Genomic DNA, 22,959 nt, shown 5'->3' with positions numbered 1-22,959 from the left:
AGAGAGAATAATTTCATGAATCCCTATATAAACTTCACCAGTTTTCAGTAATTGTCAGTGCATGGCCAATCTTGTTTTGTTTATTCCATCCTTCCCCCACCTACCCCAACTGGATTATTTTGAAATAAATCTTAGCTATCATGTGTTTTCATTTGTAAATTCTTCAGTAAATATGTTTCATGAGTATAATTGTGAAAAGGCATCTTTTTATTCTGGCAGGACTTTTTGGCAATTAGAACATGGCAACCATAGAAGAAATTGCACATCAAATTATTGAACAACAGATGGGAGAGGTATGTTTGATTTACAGTTCATTTGCAGATCCATCAAACCTATTTAAATCAAATGTATACGGGTGCCCTGGTGGCTCAGTCAGTTAAGTGTCTACCGTTGGCCCAGGCTATGATCCCAGGATCCTAGAATCGAGCCCCACGCCAGGCTCCCTGCTCGATGGGCAACCTGCTTCTCCCTCTCTACTACTTGTGCTCTCGCATGTGCTGTCTCTCTCTCTCAAATAAATAAAATATTTTTTAAAGTAAGTAAATAGGGGCACTTGGGTGGCTCAGTGGGTTAAAGCCTCTGCCTTTGGCTCAGGTCATGGTTCCAGGGTCTTGGGATCGAGCCCGGCATCAGGCTCTCTGCTCTGCAGGGAGCCTGCTCCCCCCCACCCCCCGCCTGCCTCTTTGCCTACTCGTGATCTCTGCAAGTAAATAAATAAAATCTTTTTAAAAAAAAATTTTTTTTTAAGTAAATAAGTCAAATGTATATGCTAGGTTCTGAAGGTACCGAAATAAAAGATACTCTCAACTTTAAGGTAGCTTTAAATCTAGTGGGGAATAGTTGAATCATCCCACAGTTAGGATATAGTGGGAAGGGCTATAATAGATGACTGTATGAAGTGTTAAGGGAGTGCAGAAGAAAAACAGCTAATGAAAAAACCTGGAAGAATTATGCTCTATTCCTTCTAAGAGGTACCATAATCCAAAGGTTTTCAAAGTGTCATCTAGTGACTCTCTTCAGAGAGTCAGCAAGGTCAAAACCATTTTCATAATAATAATGAAATGTTATTTTCCCTTTATTTTTCCAGGGGCTACCTGCCATGTAATGATATGGTATGATGAAACATGTCAATATATAAAAGGTGTACATCATTCGGTGGGCCAATGTGATATTACAGAATCACTGACAAGTGAAGGATTCATTCAAATGGCAGGATAGATCAGTGGATTTTAGTATAGTTTCTGATTTCACATTGCAGCTAGTCTTTAAAAAGCTACCACTTGTCAAGTTTTTGCTGTCAAAGAACTACCACACGGTGCATGCACCTAAAGCTCTTCTCTAAGAAATAAGTTTGTTAGCCATTAGAATTGTGTTTACTTCACGGTAATATTAGTGATAGAAATAATCCACAGTGAAGTGAAGCCTACAACAGCTTAAGAGTTACATGGTAAAATTTGTTATGAACTGATTCAAATTCACATCTTAAAGGTAAAATGGAAGATTGTTAGGGAAGATAGTGGTGGAGATAACCTATGTAAAATAAGATTGACAGCAGTGAGAAGTACACCCAGAAAAGGAGGACATGCTGGCAACAGGGGTCAACAAAATTCAAATTGGCAGCAGTTATAATCGTTACAGTTCTACTCTAGACAAAAACTGATTAGTAATTCAGAACTTCGTTGTAAATTTTGCATAGAAAAGAATCTTGAAAATAATTTTAGGGAAATTTGGGGGAAATGGGAAAAAGTTGGAAACAAATCAACTTTGCAATTTTGAATTTGAACCAAAGAATTAAATTAGCGTAATGAGTTTACTCTGTAAAATATTTGCTCAACAATAACAAAAGCCCTCAGTGTTGGGCCAGTTCTCTAATTCATGAATTTGCTCATCCCCAGGCTCCTCCAACTCAGTAGATAGCAGTCCTGTCCTCCCAGTTGCTCAGAGCAAAATTTGGTAGTCATCCTTGCCTTTTTTCTCCTTATGTTCTGCATCTAGTCCATCAGCGTATCTTGTCACATATCCCTTCATAAACTGTCCCAAATCCCATCATTTTTCTCTTCTAGCATGGCCACTACCCTGTACCCTGCTGGCATCTCTGCCCATATGTAATTCCCAGATGCTGCCAATGTGTGGGCAGTAGCATTCTTTCTGGTATCCCTTAATGCTTCTCTTGAACATCACAGGCTATACTACGAAACTAAATCTAGAATTACCCTTTTTGAAAAAGATCTTGCCGCTCTGCTCTGTGATCTTCCAGTGGATCTTCATTTCACACAGGAGGAAATCCAGATTTTGTAGTCCTTACACAGCCCTATACCATGTGGCTCCTGCTGGTGCTCGGATCCCATCTTTTACCATAACCCCTTCTGCCATATAGCTCTCTTGAAGTGCCTCTTGCTTCACATATGTGAGACACACTCTTCCTGCCCCATGGCCTCCACCTGTATCCAGGTAGAGGATGAACTTCCTCTAGCTAGCCCTAAGCTTTGGTCTGCTGCGTCACTCAGGTCTGTGCAGAAGCCATCTCCTCATGGCTTTTGTTCCATCAGTGACTCACCAGCTCTACCCTGCTTTATTTTTTCTTTGTAGCACTTAATTCCATCTGAGAATATTATTTGCTTATTTGTTTTTCATCTGCCTTTCCTCACTAAAATAAAAGCTTTGTGAGAACGAAGGTTTTGTTTTGTTTATTGCTATATTCGAGGACCCAGAACAAACAATGCTTGGCAAATGGAATGCACCCAGTAAACATTTTTCTAAATGGAAGGTGGAAGGGAAGGGGAAGGAAAGAATCAAAATAGTGAGGTCCAAATGTTTTTATTATTGTACCTTTATTTGCACATTTGTTTTTCTATAGGATGGGATTTTGTGGGAGTAGAATTGCTAGTTTAAAAGGTATGTATGTATGTGTATTGTATTGACTATATATGTAATGGTATGCTTTCCTAGCTTTGTCTGAAGGTAGAAGAAAATTGAGCCCTTAGAGGGGAAAAAAAAAAAAAAAAAAGATAAGTTGAACTGATTACTAATTTGACATGATTGTGTTAGATTGTTACCGAGCAGCAAACTGGCCAGAAAATCCAGATCGTGACGGCACTTGATCATAACACACAAGGCAAGCAGTTCATTCTGACAAATCACGATGGCTCTACCCCAAGCAAAGTCATTCTGGCCAGGCAAGATTCTACTCCAGGGAAAGTTTTCCTCACTACTCCAGATGCAGCAGGTGTTAATCAGTTATTTTTTACAACTCCTGATCTATCTGCACAACATCTCCAGGTAAATAACTTCAGAGTGTCTTTTCATTTTACACATGAAAGAATTAAAAAGTGCGTCATAAGTATAAGTGATGTTAAGACTTTACATCCTACCTGGTCTTTAGGAAAAGTTGCATAAAATTATGTGCTGTGCAGATTATCTGTGGTGACTGCCCTTTCCTATATGCCACGGTACTCTTTCTCACGCACCCTCACATCCATATATTGAGCGAGGAGGGGGTTGTTAGTTTCAGATAATAAGATCCACTCAGGTTAGTTTGTCCAGGAAGGGGTTTCATAAAGGATAAAGAGAATTCACAGAATTGTTGGGAAGGCTGAAGATACAGCTCCACTTCAGGTTTCCAAGAATAACCACTTAGAGGTGCCGCAGAACTAGCTTCTAAGAGACCTGCTGCTTCTGCATGGTTAGGAAACTGCCAAATTAAAAGCCTCTTCATGGTAGCAGCATTTTCCAAGACCACGCTGCCTAGGCAACAAGAAGCTGCCAGATCAAGAAGTCAGTATTATGGCTGTGCTTCAACAGATGCCACCTTGGTTGTCATCTGTGTCTTCCTTCATGTAGCAGACCATTTTATCCCCACCATCTGCTTTAACACTAGAAGTCAGTCAGTCGTCTAGATTAACTTCACATCATTTTAATTTTTGCTAGTTAAATATTTTTCGAAGAGGTAAGGCTTGTACATGCTGCATGCCCATGATTATGTAGATATTTTCACTGCTGGTTCCTGTGATTGAACACAAATCCAACAAACCCTTAAGTTTGTCTTTGGAGACTTTTTGGTGGAGTTCCCACTTAAAATTGAATTCTCTGTTTTGTGATGAAAATCTGATCAAAGAAAATTCCTTTTAGGATTGAAGAACTAATTCATAAAACACAAAATTTTCCTTTTATATTCTGGTAGATTCTGTTATTCTTCTAATTGCATCATTTATATTAGTTTTAGAAACACCTAAGGTAAAAAGTGGTTGGGATTTATAAGAAGTTACTTTTTTTTTTTTTTTTTTTTTAAAAGATTTTATTTATTTATCAGAGAGAGAGAGGGGGAGAGAGCGAACACAGGCAGACAGAATGGCAGGCAGAGGCAGAGGGAGAAGCAGGCTCCCCGCTGAGCAAGGAGCCCGATGTGGGACTCGATCCCAGGACGCTGGGATCATGACCTGAGCCGAAGGCAGCTGCTTAACCAACTGAGCCACCCAGGCGTCCCTATAAGAAGTTACTTTATCAACAAGGCAGAAGTCACTAAAAAAATTTATAACATCATGAATGAATACCTTAAGTTCTTTTTATCAACAGATTCGATTTTAAAAGTTTTATAGTTACAGAAATATTGAACTGTTCGTACAGTCGCCATATAACCTCTCAACAGTTTCTCCTATTAACATTTTATATTAATATGATACCTTTATTATGACTAGTGAGTTGATTTTTATATATTATTTCCTAAAATCCGAGATGTTTTTAGCTTTTCCTGATTTTTACCTAATATTCTTTTTGGTTCCAGGATACCATATTACATTTAGTCATCATGTCTTCTTAGATTCCTGTTAGCAGTAACAGTTTCTCAGACTTTCCTTGTATTTGATGACCTTGACGATTTTGAGGTTTACTGGTCAGGTGTATTGTAGATGACCCTGCTTTGGGATTTTGACTACTGTTTTTCTCATGATTAAACTGGGATTGTTGGTTTTGGTGAGCAGGATCACAGAGGTTAAGTGCCATTTTCATCATGTCACATCAAGTGTACTTACTATGTTTTATAACTGGTGACGTTGATCTTCACCACCTGGGTGAAGTAGTATGTATCACATTTCTCCACTGTAAAGTTATTCTTCTAAAAAAAATTTCTCTGTTTCAAGAAAAAAAGATAATATTGGTAATTTGCCTACTTTATGGCTCACCCCTCAGGGCAAAAAAACAGAAACAGGTATAGGATAAAACTCCCCCGGGGCCAAGAAGATTGGGTTTCTAATCTAGTGACCTAAAGGATGTGGGCAAGTCCCTTAATATTTCTTCTACCCTTAGGAATAATAGCAGATAAAAGATTAGCACCATTCACAGTAGATGCACTATTAAGAAAAGAGTGATACCTTTCATAGACACTTTCAAAGGACAGCTATTTTTTTAAAGTTTCTTTAAAGACTAAGTTTTTATGATGAAATAAGAAGAAATTATGCCATTACAACAAAGCAAGGGACAGCTATTTTAAGGACTTTTTGAAGTTTTTTAAATCAGAATTACTCCTGAAAGCATTCATACCCCTAAGAGATGAAAAAGAGTCCCAAGTGGAGGATTGGTGTGTGGGTTGTTTGAAAGCCAGGAGGCTCTATGGTGAATACCCGATCACATTTTGGGGATTGAAGTAATCTCTTCACATTTCAAAAGATTGGGGGGGGGAAATGATTAAAAGGTTAGAAGATAAAAGAAAAAACTAGTGCTTCTATTAGCTGCAACTAAGTGATCAGCTCTTTATATAATTTAAGAGAGTTTGTAATTTGTCCAAGGCCTCTCCACCCAGTTCCACTAAGCTGCTACTGTATATCAGACTCTATAGCCCAGGCTGTCAATGATTACACCTGATCCAAATCTTAGATAACTCATTGATGTAATATTTATCAATCTTTTCCATAATTATAAGTAAATAACTCAAAAAAATTTTAACTATTCTATTTTTAAAATTCAATTACCTTTCTATGATTTTATAGATTATTTTTCCATGTGGAAAAATTTTGAGCTGTTTAAAGACATGTCATGATAGGGCTGATAATTGCTGCAGTAATTTGATATGTTGAATGAATAATGAATAATAAATGCTTAATAGGTAAGATACATTAAATGCTCATGTATTTGAGTGTTTAATAGTGTTTAATGAGATTGTAATGAAACAAATTTAAAAGGCATTTTTCCTATCTTTGTTTCTAATAACATTGAAATTTTTCTTTATATATAAAGAAAATTAATAGTTTAATTGATATATGCATAATAGAGTTCAAAGTCTCAGAATAACTTAAAAGAAAGAAAACAATAAATAAGACAGACTGTTCTTTTACATTTTACTTAAAAGCATTATTAACAAATTATTGTTCTGGTTTTTTGTTTTGGGGGGTTTTCTTTAGCTCTTAACAGATAATTCTTCCCAGGACCAAGGACCAAATAAGGTTTTTGATCTTTGCGTAGTATGTGGAGACAAAGCATCAGGTAACATTTTAAAAATAACCTTCTATGTGTGTTGTGTTGTTAAAATAACTACCACACTACCATGTTTCTTCTTCTCAAAGTAAAAAGAAAAGAGCATGTTGTTTTTATGATTCATATTTGAAGCCTATAAAATTTAGCTGATTTTTCCCCAAAGCTTTTTATTCATTTAAAGTTTTATTTTACTTGAATGCAATTTAATTTGTTCTTCCAATGACATATAAATGCATATTTTGAAGAATTGTGAAAAACAGTAAAAAAAAGATTTGCTTATGTATTAGGATGGCAGAGAAGAAGAGGGAGAAAAACTTAAGCAGACTCCACACTGAGCTTGGAGCCCCACACAAGGCTCAGTTTCATGACCCTGAGATCATGATCTGATCCAAAACCAAGAGTCAAGGACTTAACCAACTATGCCACCTAGGTCCCCCAAAGACTTCTGCTTTAAAAATTTTTTTAAGCTTTTATTTATTTATTTATTTGGCAGAGAAAATAGAGAACACAAGCAGACAGAATGACTGGTAGAGGGAGAGGGAGAAGCAGGCTCTCCACTGAGTGGGGACACTGATGCAGGGCTTGATCCCAGACTCTAGGATCATGACCTGAGCCGATGGCAGCTGCCTAACCAACTGAGCCACCCAGGCATCCCGAATTTTGCTTGTTAAATGTAAACTGAGTATGTAGAAATTTTTCTTGAAAATAAACTCAGTTTTGTCAAAGGAATTGCTTAAGAATGAGTTGTGTCCTTATTAATACATAACATTGTTGCTAACTTACCTGCTGAGCCCTGTTGCTAGTCCATGTATATAGAATTGAGATGGAAAAGCTCTGATTACTCTTTAATGCTGTGCATAGCTGAGCAGCATTTCTCCAAATACTACTACTAGTACTCAGGTTTATGTCATTTTAGTTATGGTCATTGTTATTTTAGGACAGGAAAGCACCCATGTTCACTCACATATAATCTTTAATCTTTTCCATAGCTTCATTGCAACAATCTCCACTACAGCTTTTCCCAGAGTATGTTCAATTTAATAGATGTTTATCAAAGAAATGGCCTGTGAAGTGGTAGGTTAATCAAAGTGTGACAGATTTCTCCAGAAACTTAAAAAGTGGAATCCACAGTGAGAAGAGATTACTATAGGGGTACCTGGGAGGCTTAGTTGATTAAATGTCTTACCCTTGATTTTAGCTTAGGTCATGATCTATCTCAGGGTTGTGAGATCGAGCCCCATAGAGGCTCTGTATGAGTTTCTCTCCTCTTCCCTCTATCCTTCCTCACCCACACCCTCCCCAAAAAAGAGAATACTGTAGCTCAAATACTAATTGATGTATCTTTTTTTCAAGCAGAGTTTTCAGAATAAAATATCCTTATATAATGTAAAAGAGAATTATAATTTATAAGTGATCTCAGAAGTGAAAATAGTTTTTACTTATGGTGTTATGGGTGGTTTTGCTTTTCCTCTTTCCAAAATCTTCCATATCATTGTTAAGGTTACTTTACATAATTAAAAATTCATGCTATTTAATATATTTATCAAAGAATATGGTTGTTTCATTCTCTGCTTAGTAACTCCTAAAAAATGTTTCCATGTCACAGACTCAAAAATCATTTCACTACATATATTGTTGTTACTTGAAGGGAATAAATGGGCTTATTTCCATTTCTGTTCAAAAATACATGACTTTTGCTTTCTTAAACATCTTGTCTCTAGGGCGTCACTATGGAGCAGTAACCTGTGAAGGCTGTAAAGGATTTTTTAAAAGAAGCATCCGAAAAAATTTAGTTTATTCATGTCGAGGATCAAAGGACTGTATAATCAATAAACACCATCGAAACCGCTGTCAATACTGCAGGTTACAGAGATGTATTGCGTTTGGAATGAGACAAGATTGTATGTATTAGCTTTAAAGGAGAATAAAATTTTAAGAATTCAGCCAACCTCTAGAAATATGTCACAGTTAACACAATATGTGAATGTGTATCCTTTTTAATTTACAATATTCCAACTAACAGTTTAAAAATGTGTACATATGCACATATTTCTATTCATTCAACAATATATTTATTGTCCATATGCTATTCATGTATATATGTTTGAACTTGGTTTTTAAAAACACGCCTAACTAGATAACAGTTTAGTTTTCGATTAAACTACTAAGGTAATAAGTTGGGTAGCTAATATTGAGTTCTCACCATACCTAACTCTTTGTATAGCATAGGAATTAACTTATTTATTCTCATAGCAAAATAGTGTGCAGTAAGTACAGCTCTTAGCCATTTTACATTTGAGTAAACAGATTTAGTAACTTGCCCAAGGTTACATAACTAATAAGTGGCAGAACTCAGATCTGAATCTTGGCAGGTTTTTTTTTTTTTTTCTCAGAAAATGTACATTTAACAACTATACTATCTCCTATGTATCATGAAATAAAATCCTATAAAATAAGTGAAATATACTACCTGTATTTTATAAATGAAGATTATAAACAGTTGAATTAATTCTCAAAAATCTCCCTGCCCTTAACTAAAAAAGATTTAGCTTTTTGTGGCTATTAGTATTATTTTCAGTTGGTCAGATACTATTTTTTTTTTACTCTCACATAGATAGGTAAGAGACTCCTATCTTCCGTTTTTCCTTCTTGATGGTGAGCTTTTAAAAAATAAGAATTCCTCTACATTTCTACCACAGCTGGGTCAGGGAGAGAAAAGAGAACAAGAGATGCAAATTATTATTCCAAAGCAACTTTGTTGAAGTTGGAAATAATTTCTAAAGATGATCTTTAGAGTTCAATTATGATAACTGTCTCCCATGAACAGCATTGCGTTACATTTATAATTGCATATACATTCAACACTGTGATGTAATAGCTTCATGCATTTTTGTAGCTGTTCAGTGTGAAAGAAAACCTATTGAAGTATCACGAGAAAAATCTTCCAACTGTGCCGCTTCAACAGAAAAAATCTACATCCGAAAAGACCTTCGAAGTCCATTAGCTGCAACTCCAACTTTTGTAACAGATAGTGAAAGTGCAAGGTATAGTACAAACCAGCAAAACATAGATTAAGTAGCTGGTCCTTTGTTTTTCTTCCCAGTGAAACTAAGGCTAAAATGTGTACTTGTTTGTTACAGGTCAGCAGGACTGTTAGATTCAGGAATGTTTGTGAATATTCACCAATCTGGAATAAAAACTGAGTCAACTGTGCTGATGACACCAGATAAGGTGTGTTTAGTGCAATTAATTTAAAACATAAATTTTTTTTTAGCTTTTAATATTTTTTCCCTTTTCTTCATCTCCGCTATTACTTTGGTTAGTTGGTCTGGTCTTAAATATTCCCTATTACAAGTTGCTTTTTTAAATGATCCACTATTTGATAGTGTCAAGTGACAGCTAAAACAGTTTAGTAACAAATTTGATGGCTTTATTCAAGGGAAAACAATCCATAGATCAGGAGAGCATTCTTGCTGAGGGATTTTGGGCAAGAGTGAGTTTTAGAAAACGTTAGAAGCAGCAATATGGAAAGGGCCTTACTGACTAGGAGCTTGAAGATTTCCTTATAAGGCTAGTGGGTCCTGCTTCTTAGGGTAAGGTGAGCTAGTTAAAGCAGAGTTGAGGATTGTGATTGGTGTGTGTTGGGTTCCCTTGACAGGTGTTTCCTGTAAGTGTTTGCTGCCTTGGGTTTAGATTTGTGACCAGGATAGCCTCCATTTTGTGTGTCCTCATATAGGAATAACTATCAGTAGAAATGTTCATTATTGCCCTAGGACAATTATAGCTTCAAAATGAAAGTAACAGACAAAAGTCTTACAGGTTTCTTTTATCTCAAAAGTCCTCAGAAATAGAAATTTATATTAAGTGTGAAATTGCTTTTTTTCTTTTTTTTTTTTTTAAAGATTATTTATTTATTTGATAGATCACAAGTAGGCAGAGAGGCAGGCAGAGAGAGAGAGGAGGAAGCAGGCTCCCTGCTGAGGAGAGAGCCCGATGCGGGGCTTGATCCCAGGACCCTGGGATCATGACCTGAGCCAAAGACAGAGGCTTTAACCCACTGAGCCACCCAGGTGCCCCCCCCCTTTTTTAAGATTTTCTTATTTATTTTGGAAAAAGAGAGCATGAGCAGGAGGGGCAGAGGGAGAGGGAGAGAGAATCTCAAGCAGATTCTGTGCTGAGCACAGAGCCTGACTCAGGGCTTCATCTTATGACCCTGAGATCACAATCTGGGCCGAAACCAAGAGTCAGATGCTTAACCAACTGCTCCATCCAGGTGCCCCAAGTGCAAAATTCTTAATATTTCTTTTATACTCCCCTACAGATTTTATAGTAACAAAATACTTAAAATATTTCAGGTGAAGAGAAATTCCTAGCACATCTTTTACTCAAAACATTGACTTGAGTCAAGAGTAGGAATAGAATTGCAAGAGCTTTCATTATGTGTCTAAGTTACCTGGTTTCTCTTAAAGGTTGGAGTCTTTGTTTTGAGCAAGGAGTCTCAAGGAAAAAAGGCTTATTTAGATGGAGTATGTGGCATTTATGCAGTGTTCAGAAACCCCATATGAGAATAAAAATTTCTCCTGAAGATTCATGTCTAGAAACAGATCTTAGGGAGCCTATGAATAGTATTTCTCTCACCCTGTAATGTAATCTGGTTTTATATAACCTATAAGATTATTCTTCCTATTTATGGCTAGATTTATTCTATATTAGTTTTTTTCTTTTTTTTTCCTTTTTTTTTTAGTTTTTTGATATTCTTAAGGGACTCTCCATACATGAGCTCTGGAATCATATTTCATGTGCCACTTACTAGCTACATAAACTTGGGCAAGTTATTTGACCTGTCAGTGCTTCACTTTCCTTCCTCATCTGTAAAATAGGACAAATAAGAGTTTCAACCATACAGGTTGGGCTTTAGCATTTTGTTATTAAGTGGGGAGATTTAGCTTTTTACCATATATTTTGGAATTATAAGATTTTGTTTCACCTTGTATACGTGATTCAAGGTTAGGATGGTAGTTAGGACGGCACTGACATATTAACTCCTTTAGGAAAGGAAGACAACTATGTTTTGTTGAGAAATTACTCTTTTCCCAGATACTGCTTTTCTATATATCTTTGTATTAAATTATAATAACAATCTTGTGTGGTAAGTTTCTGACAAAGTCTCAAAACTGGTCACCAGATGCGGTCTTTTGCATTGCCTAAGAGTCTTTATTGGCAAAAACTTAAAAATCTCGCTAGGTAGGCATGTTATAAAATGGAAGAAAATAGATGTGTTTAAGTTTTAGTTGAAAATTAAAACACTTAAAAATGTTAACTCCTTTTATTCAAGTATACGAAGCCTGGAACAGTGGTTAGAGCGTAGGCTTTCCCATTAGAACTGACTTCCCAGTCTTGCCTCCACTGTTTGCTGCAGAATGACAAGAGGTAATTCTTCTTGTCAGTAATAAAGGCATGATGATTCCTATTTCACAAGGTTGTTACAAGGATTAAATAAAATACATATATAAGTAGGAACCAAGTAAGAACTCCACAACTAGTAGGTTTCTCAGTAAATGATCCTCGGATCATTTGTTAATTTGGGAAGCACAAAAGTTGTTTCATTCTGTTCACTAAAACTAATTTCACATAAACTGAAGAATTGATATAACATGAAACATGAAGGAAACATGTTTTTGTTGGATTAAAAGCACTTTAAAACAGAAAAATTAAATTTCATTAAAGGATTCTGTCAATTGGCCATAGAAGGCAATTGAAGGGACTCTCATTAGGTTAGGATGGAATAATTTGAGTATTTAAACAAGAATGATTCATTTAAATGTATCAAATATATAAAAATCTATGAATTTAAAGTGGTACTTAAAACTCACTTGTTGCCAGTAGAGGTTGCTAAGGGCACTGAAAATTGATAAAGAAAAATCAAGCACCTGTCTGCCTTTCTTACAGAAATTATGTTTCTGGGTAGTCAAAGAGTTAAGGAGAGTGAATACTTTTTCACAAAATAATAATAGCTAATTAGTGAATAAAGAATATATACGTGATTAACAAAAATGAAAGCTAAAGACAAATGGGAGAATATGCAATGTATAGCAAAAGGCCATTATCATGGGCTCCTGGGTGGCTCAGTTGGTCAGGAATCTGCCTTCAGCTCAGGTCATGATCCTGGGTCCTGGAATTAAGTCCCGTGTCAGGCTCCCTGCTCCCTGAGGAATCTGCTTCTCCCTCTGCCCCTCCCCCGACTCATTCTCGTAATCTCTTTTTCTCTCTGTCAAATAAATAAATAAAATCTTTTTTAGGGACGCCTGGGTGGCTCAGTTGGTTAAGCAGCTGCCTTCGGCTCAGGTCATGATCCCAGCGTCCTGGGATCGAGTCCCACATCGGGCTCCTTGCTCCGCAGGGAGCCTGCTTCTCCCTCTGACTCTTCCTTCCACTCTGTCTGCCTGTGCTCGCTCTCACTCACTCTCTCTCTGACAAATAAATAAATAAAATCTTAAAAAAAAAAAAAAAAATCTTTTTTAAAAATTATCTTAAATATGTAAAGAGATTTTTCACCTACACAGCATCTGGTATTAACACATTTAACACAGTGGCTGATGAAAATTGGCATTCTAAGAATTCTGTTCAGTAGTAACATTTACGTTTTTTCCCTCTTTTCAGTAACATTAATTTTAATACATTCTGTACAACTTTATAGTTTGTATAGAGAGTTTTGGAAATTTTAAATAAAAATTTAAATAAAATAAATTTTATTTTAAATAAAATTTTAGAATTTTAAATAAAATTTAAATGAAAAATAGAATTTTAAATAAAAAAAGAACTTAAAAGATCATCTAAGATCCTTTTACCAGAGGGAGGGATTGTTGATGTGAATAGATTAATCATTAAGTATACTTTTTGGTTTAATGTAACTTTTATATAAACATTTCCTAGGAAATGTACCTGCTGTTTTTAAACTTAACGTTTTCCTCAGGAAGTTTCTAAAGGCTCAGAGCTCTTTGATTTTGCTTTCTAGGTTCCATTTATCTTAATTAGAATATTTTAATTTTGTCATTTCATAATCTAGAATTGGATATTTCAGACAAAAAGTTCTCTGATACACCAATTTGCAGATTTTAATACCTTTTTTTTTTTTTTTTTTTTTTTTTTTAAGGCTGAATCATGTCAGGGAGATTTAAGTACATTGGCCAGTGTGGTTACATCATTAGCAAATCTTGGAAAAACTAAAGATCCTTCTCAGAATAGTAGTGAAATGTCTGTGATTGAAAGCTTAAGTAATGGTGATACCTCTTTGTGTGAATTTCATCAAGAAGTGCAGACTAATGGTGATGTTTCAAGGTAAGGTCTGTTTTGATCTTATTAGTATATCTTACAATATTCTTATGGCAAATACTATTTACAAAAGTTTCAGAAAACAAGTATTTGTTAGAAAATTTAAAGCACAGTAAGTTTTCACTGAAAAAGCACATTCAGTGTAAAATATTATTTAGCAGGTTACATTCCAAATAATGAGCAATAAATGAATATTACAATATTAGAAATGTAATCATAAAATTTAGGAATTTTTTCTTGCTAAACGTGTTATTTTATCTTCTGTGTATTTAAACAATTGACTTACCCCAGGCAGCCATGTTCATTTTCCCCACCAATTTTTAAATGATGAAAATAGATTTGAAGGACTTAATTGAATCAACTACAATTTTAAGTTACACTTCAGGAAACTTGTATGAGAATTCTGTTTTTTGTTCTCTTGATATTAATATATGGGATATAGAAACTGGATCTCTTCAGGCTTTTTTCACACTGTTCATCATCTAAATGTTGAGGAAACTGTATTTAAGAGTCTCAATAAGTACTTTGTTGAACGCAAGATTTTAAGGAACTCTAAAAGGCCTCTCTTTGAAAAATATGAGGAGCTAACAGTTATTTGCTAACATTAATCCATTATTTGCCATCCTAATCTCAAGATTCTTAGAGATTAGATGTAGCTGTGTTAACACAAGTTTTAAAATATTTCCTGAATTTTTAAATAAAATTAAAATCTAATCTGTTGTGTAGAATGCAGTGAAGTTGACATAAGTTCTTGCCCTTATTCTTTCTAAATAACTTCTGTATATAAAGTAAATGGGCTGTTATCTTGTAGTATCAAATGTGTAACTTGTAAAAGCATGTTTTGAGACAAAGTGTAAGGGTTTTTCCTCCTGGTAATTACGTAAGTTTTTTTTTTTAAAGACTGTAATTCTCTGATAATACATTAATATAATACAGCTTTTCATACTATACATAATTGAAGTTTTTTTGTTGCTTTTGGAAGCAGGTATAGGTATCACTGAAATAGAGTTATCAGTGATACACTGAAGTTCTGTATTCTCAATAATTTTTTAGGCCTAAATATTAATTTCAGAATTTTATGTAGGATTTTATTATTATTTTTTTTTTTTGGAGATTGACCAAGCTCACAGCATCTAATGTCTCCTAATAGGGCATTTGACACTCTTGCAAAAGCACTGAATCCTGGAGAGAGCACAGCCTGTCAGAGCTCAGTAGAGGGCATGGAAGGAAGCGTACACCTAATTGCTGGAGACTCGAGCATAAATTACATCGAAAAAGAGGGGCCACTTCTCAGCGACTCACATGTAGCTTTCAGGGTATTTCCATATTTTTTAAATATAATTTTTAATCTTGTATTATCCATTTTGATTTTAATCTTCCCTTCAGAAATCAAGGTATATTTGTTGTGCTTTTAAACTCAGAAGTATTCCTGATAGAATTCAAAATAGCAACTGAAACATGCACATCTGGCTGTATAAAGCGATGGCTCAGTAAAGCATCCTGTTTATAAATCATGGTTATGATATCGATTAGTGGTTTTAAGTTTATGAAAGCTAGCTTTTAGAACATTTTAGACATGAGTTTGGGGTGTTGCTATTAACCCTGAGTGTTGACATTCACCATGTTTGTATACACTGGTTTTCTTCAGTGCTTTAGCGTAATCTAGTATGTGAGACCCAGTTATTCCTACCGTAGTAACTATAAAGAATTCCATTTGTTAGTATTGCCCTAATTAGCTAGCTCTCAGTATTAAGAATGTAAAAATTATTTAATACATTTTACCTTCTGGCTTTTAACTTCTTACGCTTTAACCATTTTGGAGAAGGTACATTTGTAGTTTATTTTTTTGCTCCCCTTAAATACATTAATTTATAATGAAAACAATACATGTCGAATATTAGAAAATAACTTTGGCATTCAGATAATGTTCGGACTATAGCTATAGATACACTGACCATTGAGGCCCTATATTAAGACTCAGATGTTTTGGCCCCTCCATTTTAACCACTCTGTATCTTTTCTCTGTCAGCAATGAGTACTCTCATCAAATCGTATGCAAAGTGATTAAAAATATACAGGAGATTTCAATTAGCAATACACAGCAGTCCTAGAGTACCTGAAGGAAATGATGTATAACTTTACTTTAGATTATAAGTTTTCGGGGCACCTGGGTGGCTCAGTGGGTTAAGCCGCTGCCTTCGGCTCAGGTCATGATCTCAGGGTCCTGGGATCGAGTCCCGCATCGGGCTCTCTGCTCAGCAGGGAGCCTGCTTCCCTCTCTGCCTGCCTCTCCGACTACTTGTGATTTCTCTCTGTCAAATAAATAAATAAAATCTTAAAAAAAAAAAAAATAAAAAAAATAGATTATAAGTTTTCATGGGTTTCTAATGAAAATATAAACAGTTAACAAATAGTGGTTTGTGTGACTGGTACAAATAACACAAATCTAACATTGGCTAAAACTGCATACAATAAAATTTATATTTGTAAAATTTGACTTGGTAGAAGTAGCCGCAGAGAAAGCTCAGTGACTTAATAAAGTGCTGTAATTTGATACAGTCAGTAAAACATAACAGTGAAACCAGTCTTCATGTAAAATTTTATCAAAGATAACCTGTATGAAAAAAATTAGAAATGTTTTACTTGTACTGTACATGAAAATTTGGGGGGGCTGTAAGAAAAGATAATGGGAATAATCAGTGTCATCCTTAAAAATTATAGTAGGAGCTATGGACAAGGGTGGAGCAAGGCAAAACTGATTTTCCCCATTGCTTTTTTATTCTGAATAAAAGACATGCTTTTGTTGTCTGTCTTTTACTTTCTACCTTTGGATTTAATGGGAAGGAAAGGAAACAGAGAGGTAGGAAGAGGACCCATTGCAAGTAGAAAGTATAGAGTACTTCAATAGAAAGCAGAAGCCATCCTTTTTTAGTTGTTGATGTTGGTTCTCAAAATGTTTGATTTTTTTCAAATATTTGTTATGGATGGATGTGTCAGGCAAATTAGAACTTTTTTTCCTGTCTCTGGAATAGTCTTTGACCTGCTGTTCTCCGGGTGTCCTCAGAATCAGCACTCTGAATTTTCTTGGTCTCCTGACAAAGACAGCTTCTTTCTCTGATGCTTATTTACAGCCTTTGTGAAATCAAGAGTTTTACTTTTCTCTCACTTCCCAGTTCAGTACTTTTGTAGTTGGCTTTCTCACTGAGGTTTTACAGTCATGAGTTACAAAACCTGACATCTGTAATCAAAAACTCCGTTTTCTCTTAACAACTGAGCTAAATAGGATTCTGTTCCTATCATACATTTTTACATACACGGTAGTTTGCAACATGCTTTCATGTGTACATTTTTATATTTGAGCCTTAATCACAGTTGGTTGTGAAAGTTTGGACTTGTATTATCATTTATACATTGTGCAGTCAAATGCTCTACCACTGAGCTATACCCCCCATTTATACATTGTGAATGAAAAAAGATTTGGAGGTTTTCAATGTCTTGTTCAAAGCAATGCAAACAGGAGAAATAGTCTAATAATGCGTCTTGGAAATTGGTTCTGGAGAATCTAGGACAATAGAAATATTAAATATTTTTATTAATTTCAGAGTTTCTGGTGTGATTTCATATACTTTATTCTTGATTCTCATTATTTGATTACATAGATCATCAAGGTGGATAGAATTCCCATTTAGAAATAAGTGTGTGAGATGGAGGTAGGAAATAGTTCTGGAAATCTCCAGAACTATTCTCTCATACATATCATCTCAGTATTAAAATGATAGCCCTTCTGGTCACCATCTTTGATGTTTGGGACTCGTCATCATTCTCCCCACACCTCACCCCCTTCTATTCCCTAATTGAATCCTAACCATTCTTTTGTTTGAATTTCTCCTTTCCTCTTCATTTTTGTCACCATATTTCAAGGCCTTTTAAAATTTCTAACCTAAACTGTTAGAGTAATGTCTTTGCTTCCAGTCTCTTCATCTTGTCTTTTGCCCTGGTAACAGAGTGATGTTTATTAAAAATCAGTCCAGTTATGGGACGCCTGAGTGGCTCAGTTGGTTATGCATCTGCCTTCAGCTCAGGTCCTGGGATTGAGCCCTTAGTTAGGCTCCCTGCTTAGCCCTCTTCCTCATCCCCTGCTCCCCTCTTCATGTGTGTCTGTGTACTCTCTCTCTCAAATACATAAAATCTTTAAAAAAAAAAAATCCAGTTATGTTACTCTCCTACCTAAAAGCCTTTGTTAGCTTTCTATTGCCCATGTGAGGATAAAGTCCATGACCTTTTAGGACCTTACACATTTTGATTTAGTTGACCATCATTTATCAGAAATGCCATCCCTCTCTTAACCCTTTCTGCAACTCATTCCATTTCCCTTTTATTCTTCTTTTGAAGCCTTGGCATTTAGCTTAGTACATTACAGTGAAATCCCGGTTAGGGCACCTGGCTGTCTCAGTTGGTAGAGTATGTGACTCTTGATTTTTGGGTTGTGAGTTTGAGTCCCACATTGGCAGTTGAATTTACTTTAAAAAAAAAAGAAAAAAGAAAAAAGAAAAGAAAGAGATCTCAGTCAGTGTTTGCTGAATTATAATGTGTAATCTAGGGCCACACAACTAATTAATGACATGTTAGAGTAGAATTCACATCTCCTAACTCAAGTCAAATGATTATTTTAAAATCCTATCATTTAGTTTATTATCAGAATTACAGAAAGTGCTAGAAAGGTAATGATAGACAAGTAACTTCCAAAATGGGTAGCCAAGTTTAATTCAATTCAACACCCTTTTAAAAGTCATCTCAGTTTATTGGGGCACCTGGGTGTCTCAGTTGGTTAAATATCAAACTCTTGACCTCAATCTGGTCTTGATCTCATGGTCATAAGTTTGAACCCCATGTTAGGCTCCATTCTGGGCGTGAAGCCTACTTTAAAAAAAAAAAAAAATCATCTCAGTGTGCTGAATGTGTGCAGTTTTTTAAATGTGTGTAATTCAATTTATAAACCTAAAAGTCCACAGGTATTTGGGGGAAGCTCTTTAACATCTTTAATAGAAACTCATCTTCTTTATATAGAGGAAGAAATCATTGTCTTTGCGATCTAAAAGACTTGTTGAATAAATTCGTATTTCTTAAGCCAGCACTGACTGATTCATGATGCTAGAGGTGTATCTTGCTTTAAGAAAATTAAGTATTGGGTGCCTGGGTGGTAAGACTTGTTGAATAAATTCGTATTTCTTAAGCCAGCACTGACTGATTCATGATGCTAGAGGTGTATCTTGCTTTAAGAAAATTAAGTATTGGGTGCCTGGGTGGCTCAGTGGGTTAAGCCGCTGCCTTCGGCTCAGGTCATGATCTCAGGGTCCTGGGATCGAGTCCCGCATGGGGCTCTCTGCTCAGCAGGGAGCCTGCTTCCTCCTCTCTCTCTCTGCCTGCCTCTCTGCCTACTTGTAATCTCTCTCTGTCAAATAAATAAATAAATCTTTAAAAAAAAAAAGAAAGAAAGAAAATTAAGTATTAAAACAGATAAATTATGAGATATTTACTCTCTTTGTAATATAACATGGCAGTCTTTTAAATAATGAGTTCCTCTAGTATGTATTGCAAATGATTTTAATTTTATGATTAAAGCACAAAGTTTTCAACATTATCACACTATTCTACCAGTCAAGGTACATCTGTATCTTTTAGCCTTTATGTCTAATTTTTAATACTGTAACTATTTTACTTCTTAAAAGTGACTAAACGGGGCATCTGGGTGGCTCACTGGGTTAAAGCCTGTGCCTTCAGCTCAGGTCATGATCCCAGGGTCCTGGGATCAAGCCCCACATCGGGCTCTCTGCTCAGCGGGAGCCTGCTTCCTCCTCTCTCTCTGCCTACTTGTGATCTCTCTCTGTCAAATAAATAAATAAAATCTTAAAAAAAAAAAAGTGACTAAACTATTTGTTTAAACAACTGTTGTTTTGCATCCTACTTACTCCAGCCCCCTAAAACTAGTGATCTCTGGTAATTCCCCTGATCTTTCAGGCTTTTTCCCACTCAACTCTCTTTGGATAGTTCTGAAAAGGTATGATAGTTTTCCAGTTTGTTTTTCATATACTTACATATAGAAAGAAACAGTTGCATCCTGATAATTATATTTAAGATGTTTAATATCTGCTTGCCTATAGTTCTCTTAAGAATTCTTTTTAAATAGTGGCATTTTAATTTGCTGCTCCAGTAAACATTTCTCAAGCATTTAAAAATTATTCTCAGGGTGCCTGGCTGGCTCAGTCATTGGAGTCTGTGACTCTTTTTTTTTCTTTTAATTAAAGTTTTTGTTTATTTGACAGAGACACAGCAAGAGAGGGAACACAAGTAGGGGCAATAGGAGAGGGAGAAGCAGGCTTCCCGCCAATCAAGGAGCCAATGCGGGGCTCAAACCCAGGACCCTGGGATCATGACCTGAGCTGAAGGCAGACACTTAACAACTGAGCCACCCAGGCACCCCAGAGTGTGTGACTCTTAATCTCAGGGTTGTGAGTATGAGCCCCCTGTTGGGTATAAGGATTACTTAAAAATAAAATCTTAAAAAAAATTTTTTTTAAATAAAAAATATTCTCAGGGCACCTGAGTGGCTCAGTAGGTTGAACATCTTTCTGCCTTGGGCTCAGGTCATGATTCTGGAGTCCTGAGTCCCAGCCCCGCATTAGGCTCTCTGCTCAGTGGGGAGTCTGATTCTCCTTCTGCCCCTCAGTGTCGCTTGTGCTCCCTCTCTTTTTCTTTCTCAAATAAATAAATAAAATCTTTAAAAATATATATGAATTCGTCTCATACATGGTATTTCAACTATTAATATCTCTGTTGTTTTATTAGTTGGCACCATTTATAAATAGATAAACCATTTGTGGCTAATAGCGAACAAAGGCAGTTAGTATTTTTTACATTTTTACCTAACATTTCTGGAGAACTTTTATATCATTTTGATGAAAACATTTTGATCTGTTAGGCATCATAGACACCCTTGAGAATCTGATTAAAGCTATCCTTTCTCCAGAAAAATACATACGGGTACATCCACCTACTCTCCCCCTGAGGTGGCTCCTGTGAACTGTGTGATAGATTTCCTTCTGTTCTTTTAAAACAAACACACACACACACACACACACACACACACGCTCACACACACACACACACACACACACACACACTGTGCCTTTCTCTTTAACATAAATTGGGTCATCTATATACTGTTTCATAGCTTTTCCACTTAGGTGTCTGTAAGGTATTATTTTTTCTATGCCATCACATCTCAGTATATCTCACCAATTTTAATGCCTACAAAGTACTCTATAGCATAGATTATTTTCCTTAGTGATAGAAATTTAGGGTGGTGTTTCTTATGGATGAAATTATATTTCATTTATCGCAATGAAAGTTCAATTAACAAACTTTTTAGAAATGCTTTTAGAAGTGTTTTGATGTGGGATATTTATTTTCAACCATTTGAAACACTTAAAATAACTACCCGAGGTCAGCAGTACAAACTGACAGCCTATGAGTATTACAGCCCCAGACAAGTTTTGTTTTACCTGTAGATTAAACAGGGAGATTTCACACAGAACCTGCTCTTTGAAAAATAAGAGCAGGCAGTCCTTAGTCCAAATTGCCATATGTTTTCAGTATATGGAATTCGTGTCATAGCTGTGCCCTTTATCTGGGAATATGCACCTCCCAGAGGGCATCAGGAAGCCCACTTCACTCATTATTCTCCTGACCCTGTAAGATTTGAATTTGTTATTCCCCAGAGCCTGTGTGAAAGGAACATTTAACATACAGGATTGCTCCTTACTGAACTCATTATATACCATTATTGACGAAGGAAGAGAAGAAAGGAAAATAAGCACATTGTTAGACCAAGACAGAACTAACTTCTAAAAACACGACCAAAGTATACCTTAACTGTTATTTATTAAGCGAGCTTCTGCTTGTCTGAATATTGCTTTGTTAGCAACTATGGTCTACTCATTCTAAATCCTCTTTATAGCTGCAATATCCAGTCACTTCGATTATTTCAAGATTGACTTTGGGTGAATATATCAAACTCATATTTGATATGTTTACATTTAACTTTTTCAAATAAATTATCACTTAGAACTGTCATAAGATGATTTACCTCCGTCCCTGTTCACACTAGCTCACCATGCCTTCTCCTATGCCTGAGTACCTGAATGTGCACTACATTGGGGAGTCTGCCTCCAGACTGCTGTTCTTATCGATGCACTGGGCACTTTCGATTCCTTCCTTCCAGGCTCTAGGGTAAGTGTTTTTGAAGTCCTTGAGTATGAATGTGATTTTATTGCACAAATGTACACTAAGCAAGAACTTTTATTTTGGATGGATTTGCACTAAAGGAAAAAATGGTATAACATTATTAAGTTTGTTATTTATATGATAAATTATGGCAGTTAGTATTTTCTTATATTATTTTTATGTAGGAAGAGTATCCATATTTCATCATTTGACTGAGTCAATAATTCAAATTGAAAATAAGCAGGGGAACTGATAAATCATGGCCAGTGTTTGTAATGGGCTGTCTTTGACCTGAAGATAGGGAGGCTGTAGGTATGTCCTGGGCTTGTTTCCCTCCCAGCCCCACTGTTCCAGTGTTCATCTCAGGCATGTTCATAAGGACTTGAAACTTGCATACAGTGAATGTTTCAAAGTAGAAACAATTGTTTTCCAATCTGTGGTTACAAAAAGTGGGGAAGGGGGGGCGCCTGGGTGGCTCAGTGGGTTAAGCCGCTGCCTTCAGCTCAGGTCATGATCTCAGGGTCCTGGGATCGAGTCCCGCATCAGCCTCTCTGCTCGGCAGGGAGCCTGCTTCCCTCTCTCTCTCTCTCTCTCTCTCTGCCTGCCTATCCATCTACTTGTGATTTCTCTCTGTCAAATAAATAAATAAAATCTTTAAAAAAAAAAAAAAAGTGGGGAAGGGGAAGATAATGTAGATCCCATATAACCACAATGATCATTTGGATGTACCACTAAGGACCACATCAGTAATCTGCATTATATCTGCATAACGTACAGTTTGCCAAATTTACTTAGATTGCATTAAAGTAACTGGTATGAAGAGACAGAGAGACCATGGAAAGGTTAAACCCATAATTAGAAAAGTATTTTCCTAGTTAT

General features: G+C 35.9%; 1 protein-coding gene across 3 annotated transcripts in view; it reads left to right on the top strand.

Moving 5' to 3' along the window:
* The window catches only part of NR2C1 (nuclear receptor subfamily 2 group C member 1), a 45,955-nt gene that overhangs the window by 10,825 nt on the left and 12,171 nt on the right, over nt 1–22,959 (top strand). For all 3 annotated transcript variants that reach the window (XM_059186545.1, XM_059186543.1, XM_059186544.1), the window contains exons 2-10: nt 220–293; nt 3,049–3,279; nt 6,393–6,474; nt 8,187–8,366; nt 9,362–9,509; nt 9,606–9,696; nt 13,619–13,803; nt 14,948–15,113; nt 21,965–22,086. In XM_059186545.1, the coding sequence (XP_059042528.1) occupies nt 240–293; nt 3,049–3,279; nt 6,393–6,474; nt 8,187–8,366; nt 9,362–9,509; nt 9,606–9,696; nt 13,619–13,803; nt 14,948–15,113; nt 21,965–22,086 (1,259 nt within the window). In that variant the 5' untranslated portion in view covers nt 220–239. The remainder of the gene's footprint in view (nt 1–219; nt 294–3,048; nt 3,280–6,392; nt 6,475–8,186; nt 8,367–9,361; nt 9,510–9,605; nt 9,697–13,618; nt 13,804–14,947; nt 15,114–21,964; nt 22,087–22,959) is intronic.

This window comes from Mustela lutreola, chromosome 8, assembly GCF_030435805.1.
Source record: "Mustela lutreola isolate mMusLut2 chromosome 8, mMusLut2.pri, whole genome shotgun sequence".
In the NCBI taxonomy this organism is placed as follows: Eukaryota; Metazoa; Chordata; class Mammalia; order Carnivora; family Mustelidae; genus Mustela; species Mustela lutreola.
Note: the sequence above shows the minus strand (reverse complement) of the source record. Positions and strands in the feature narration are given on the sequence as shown.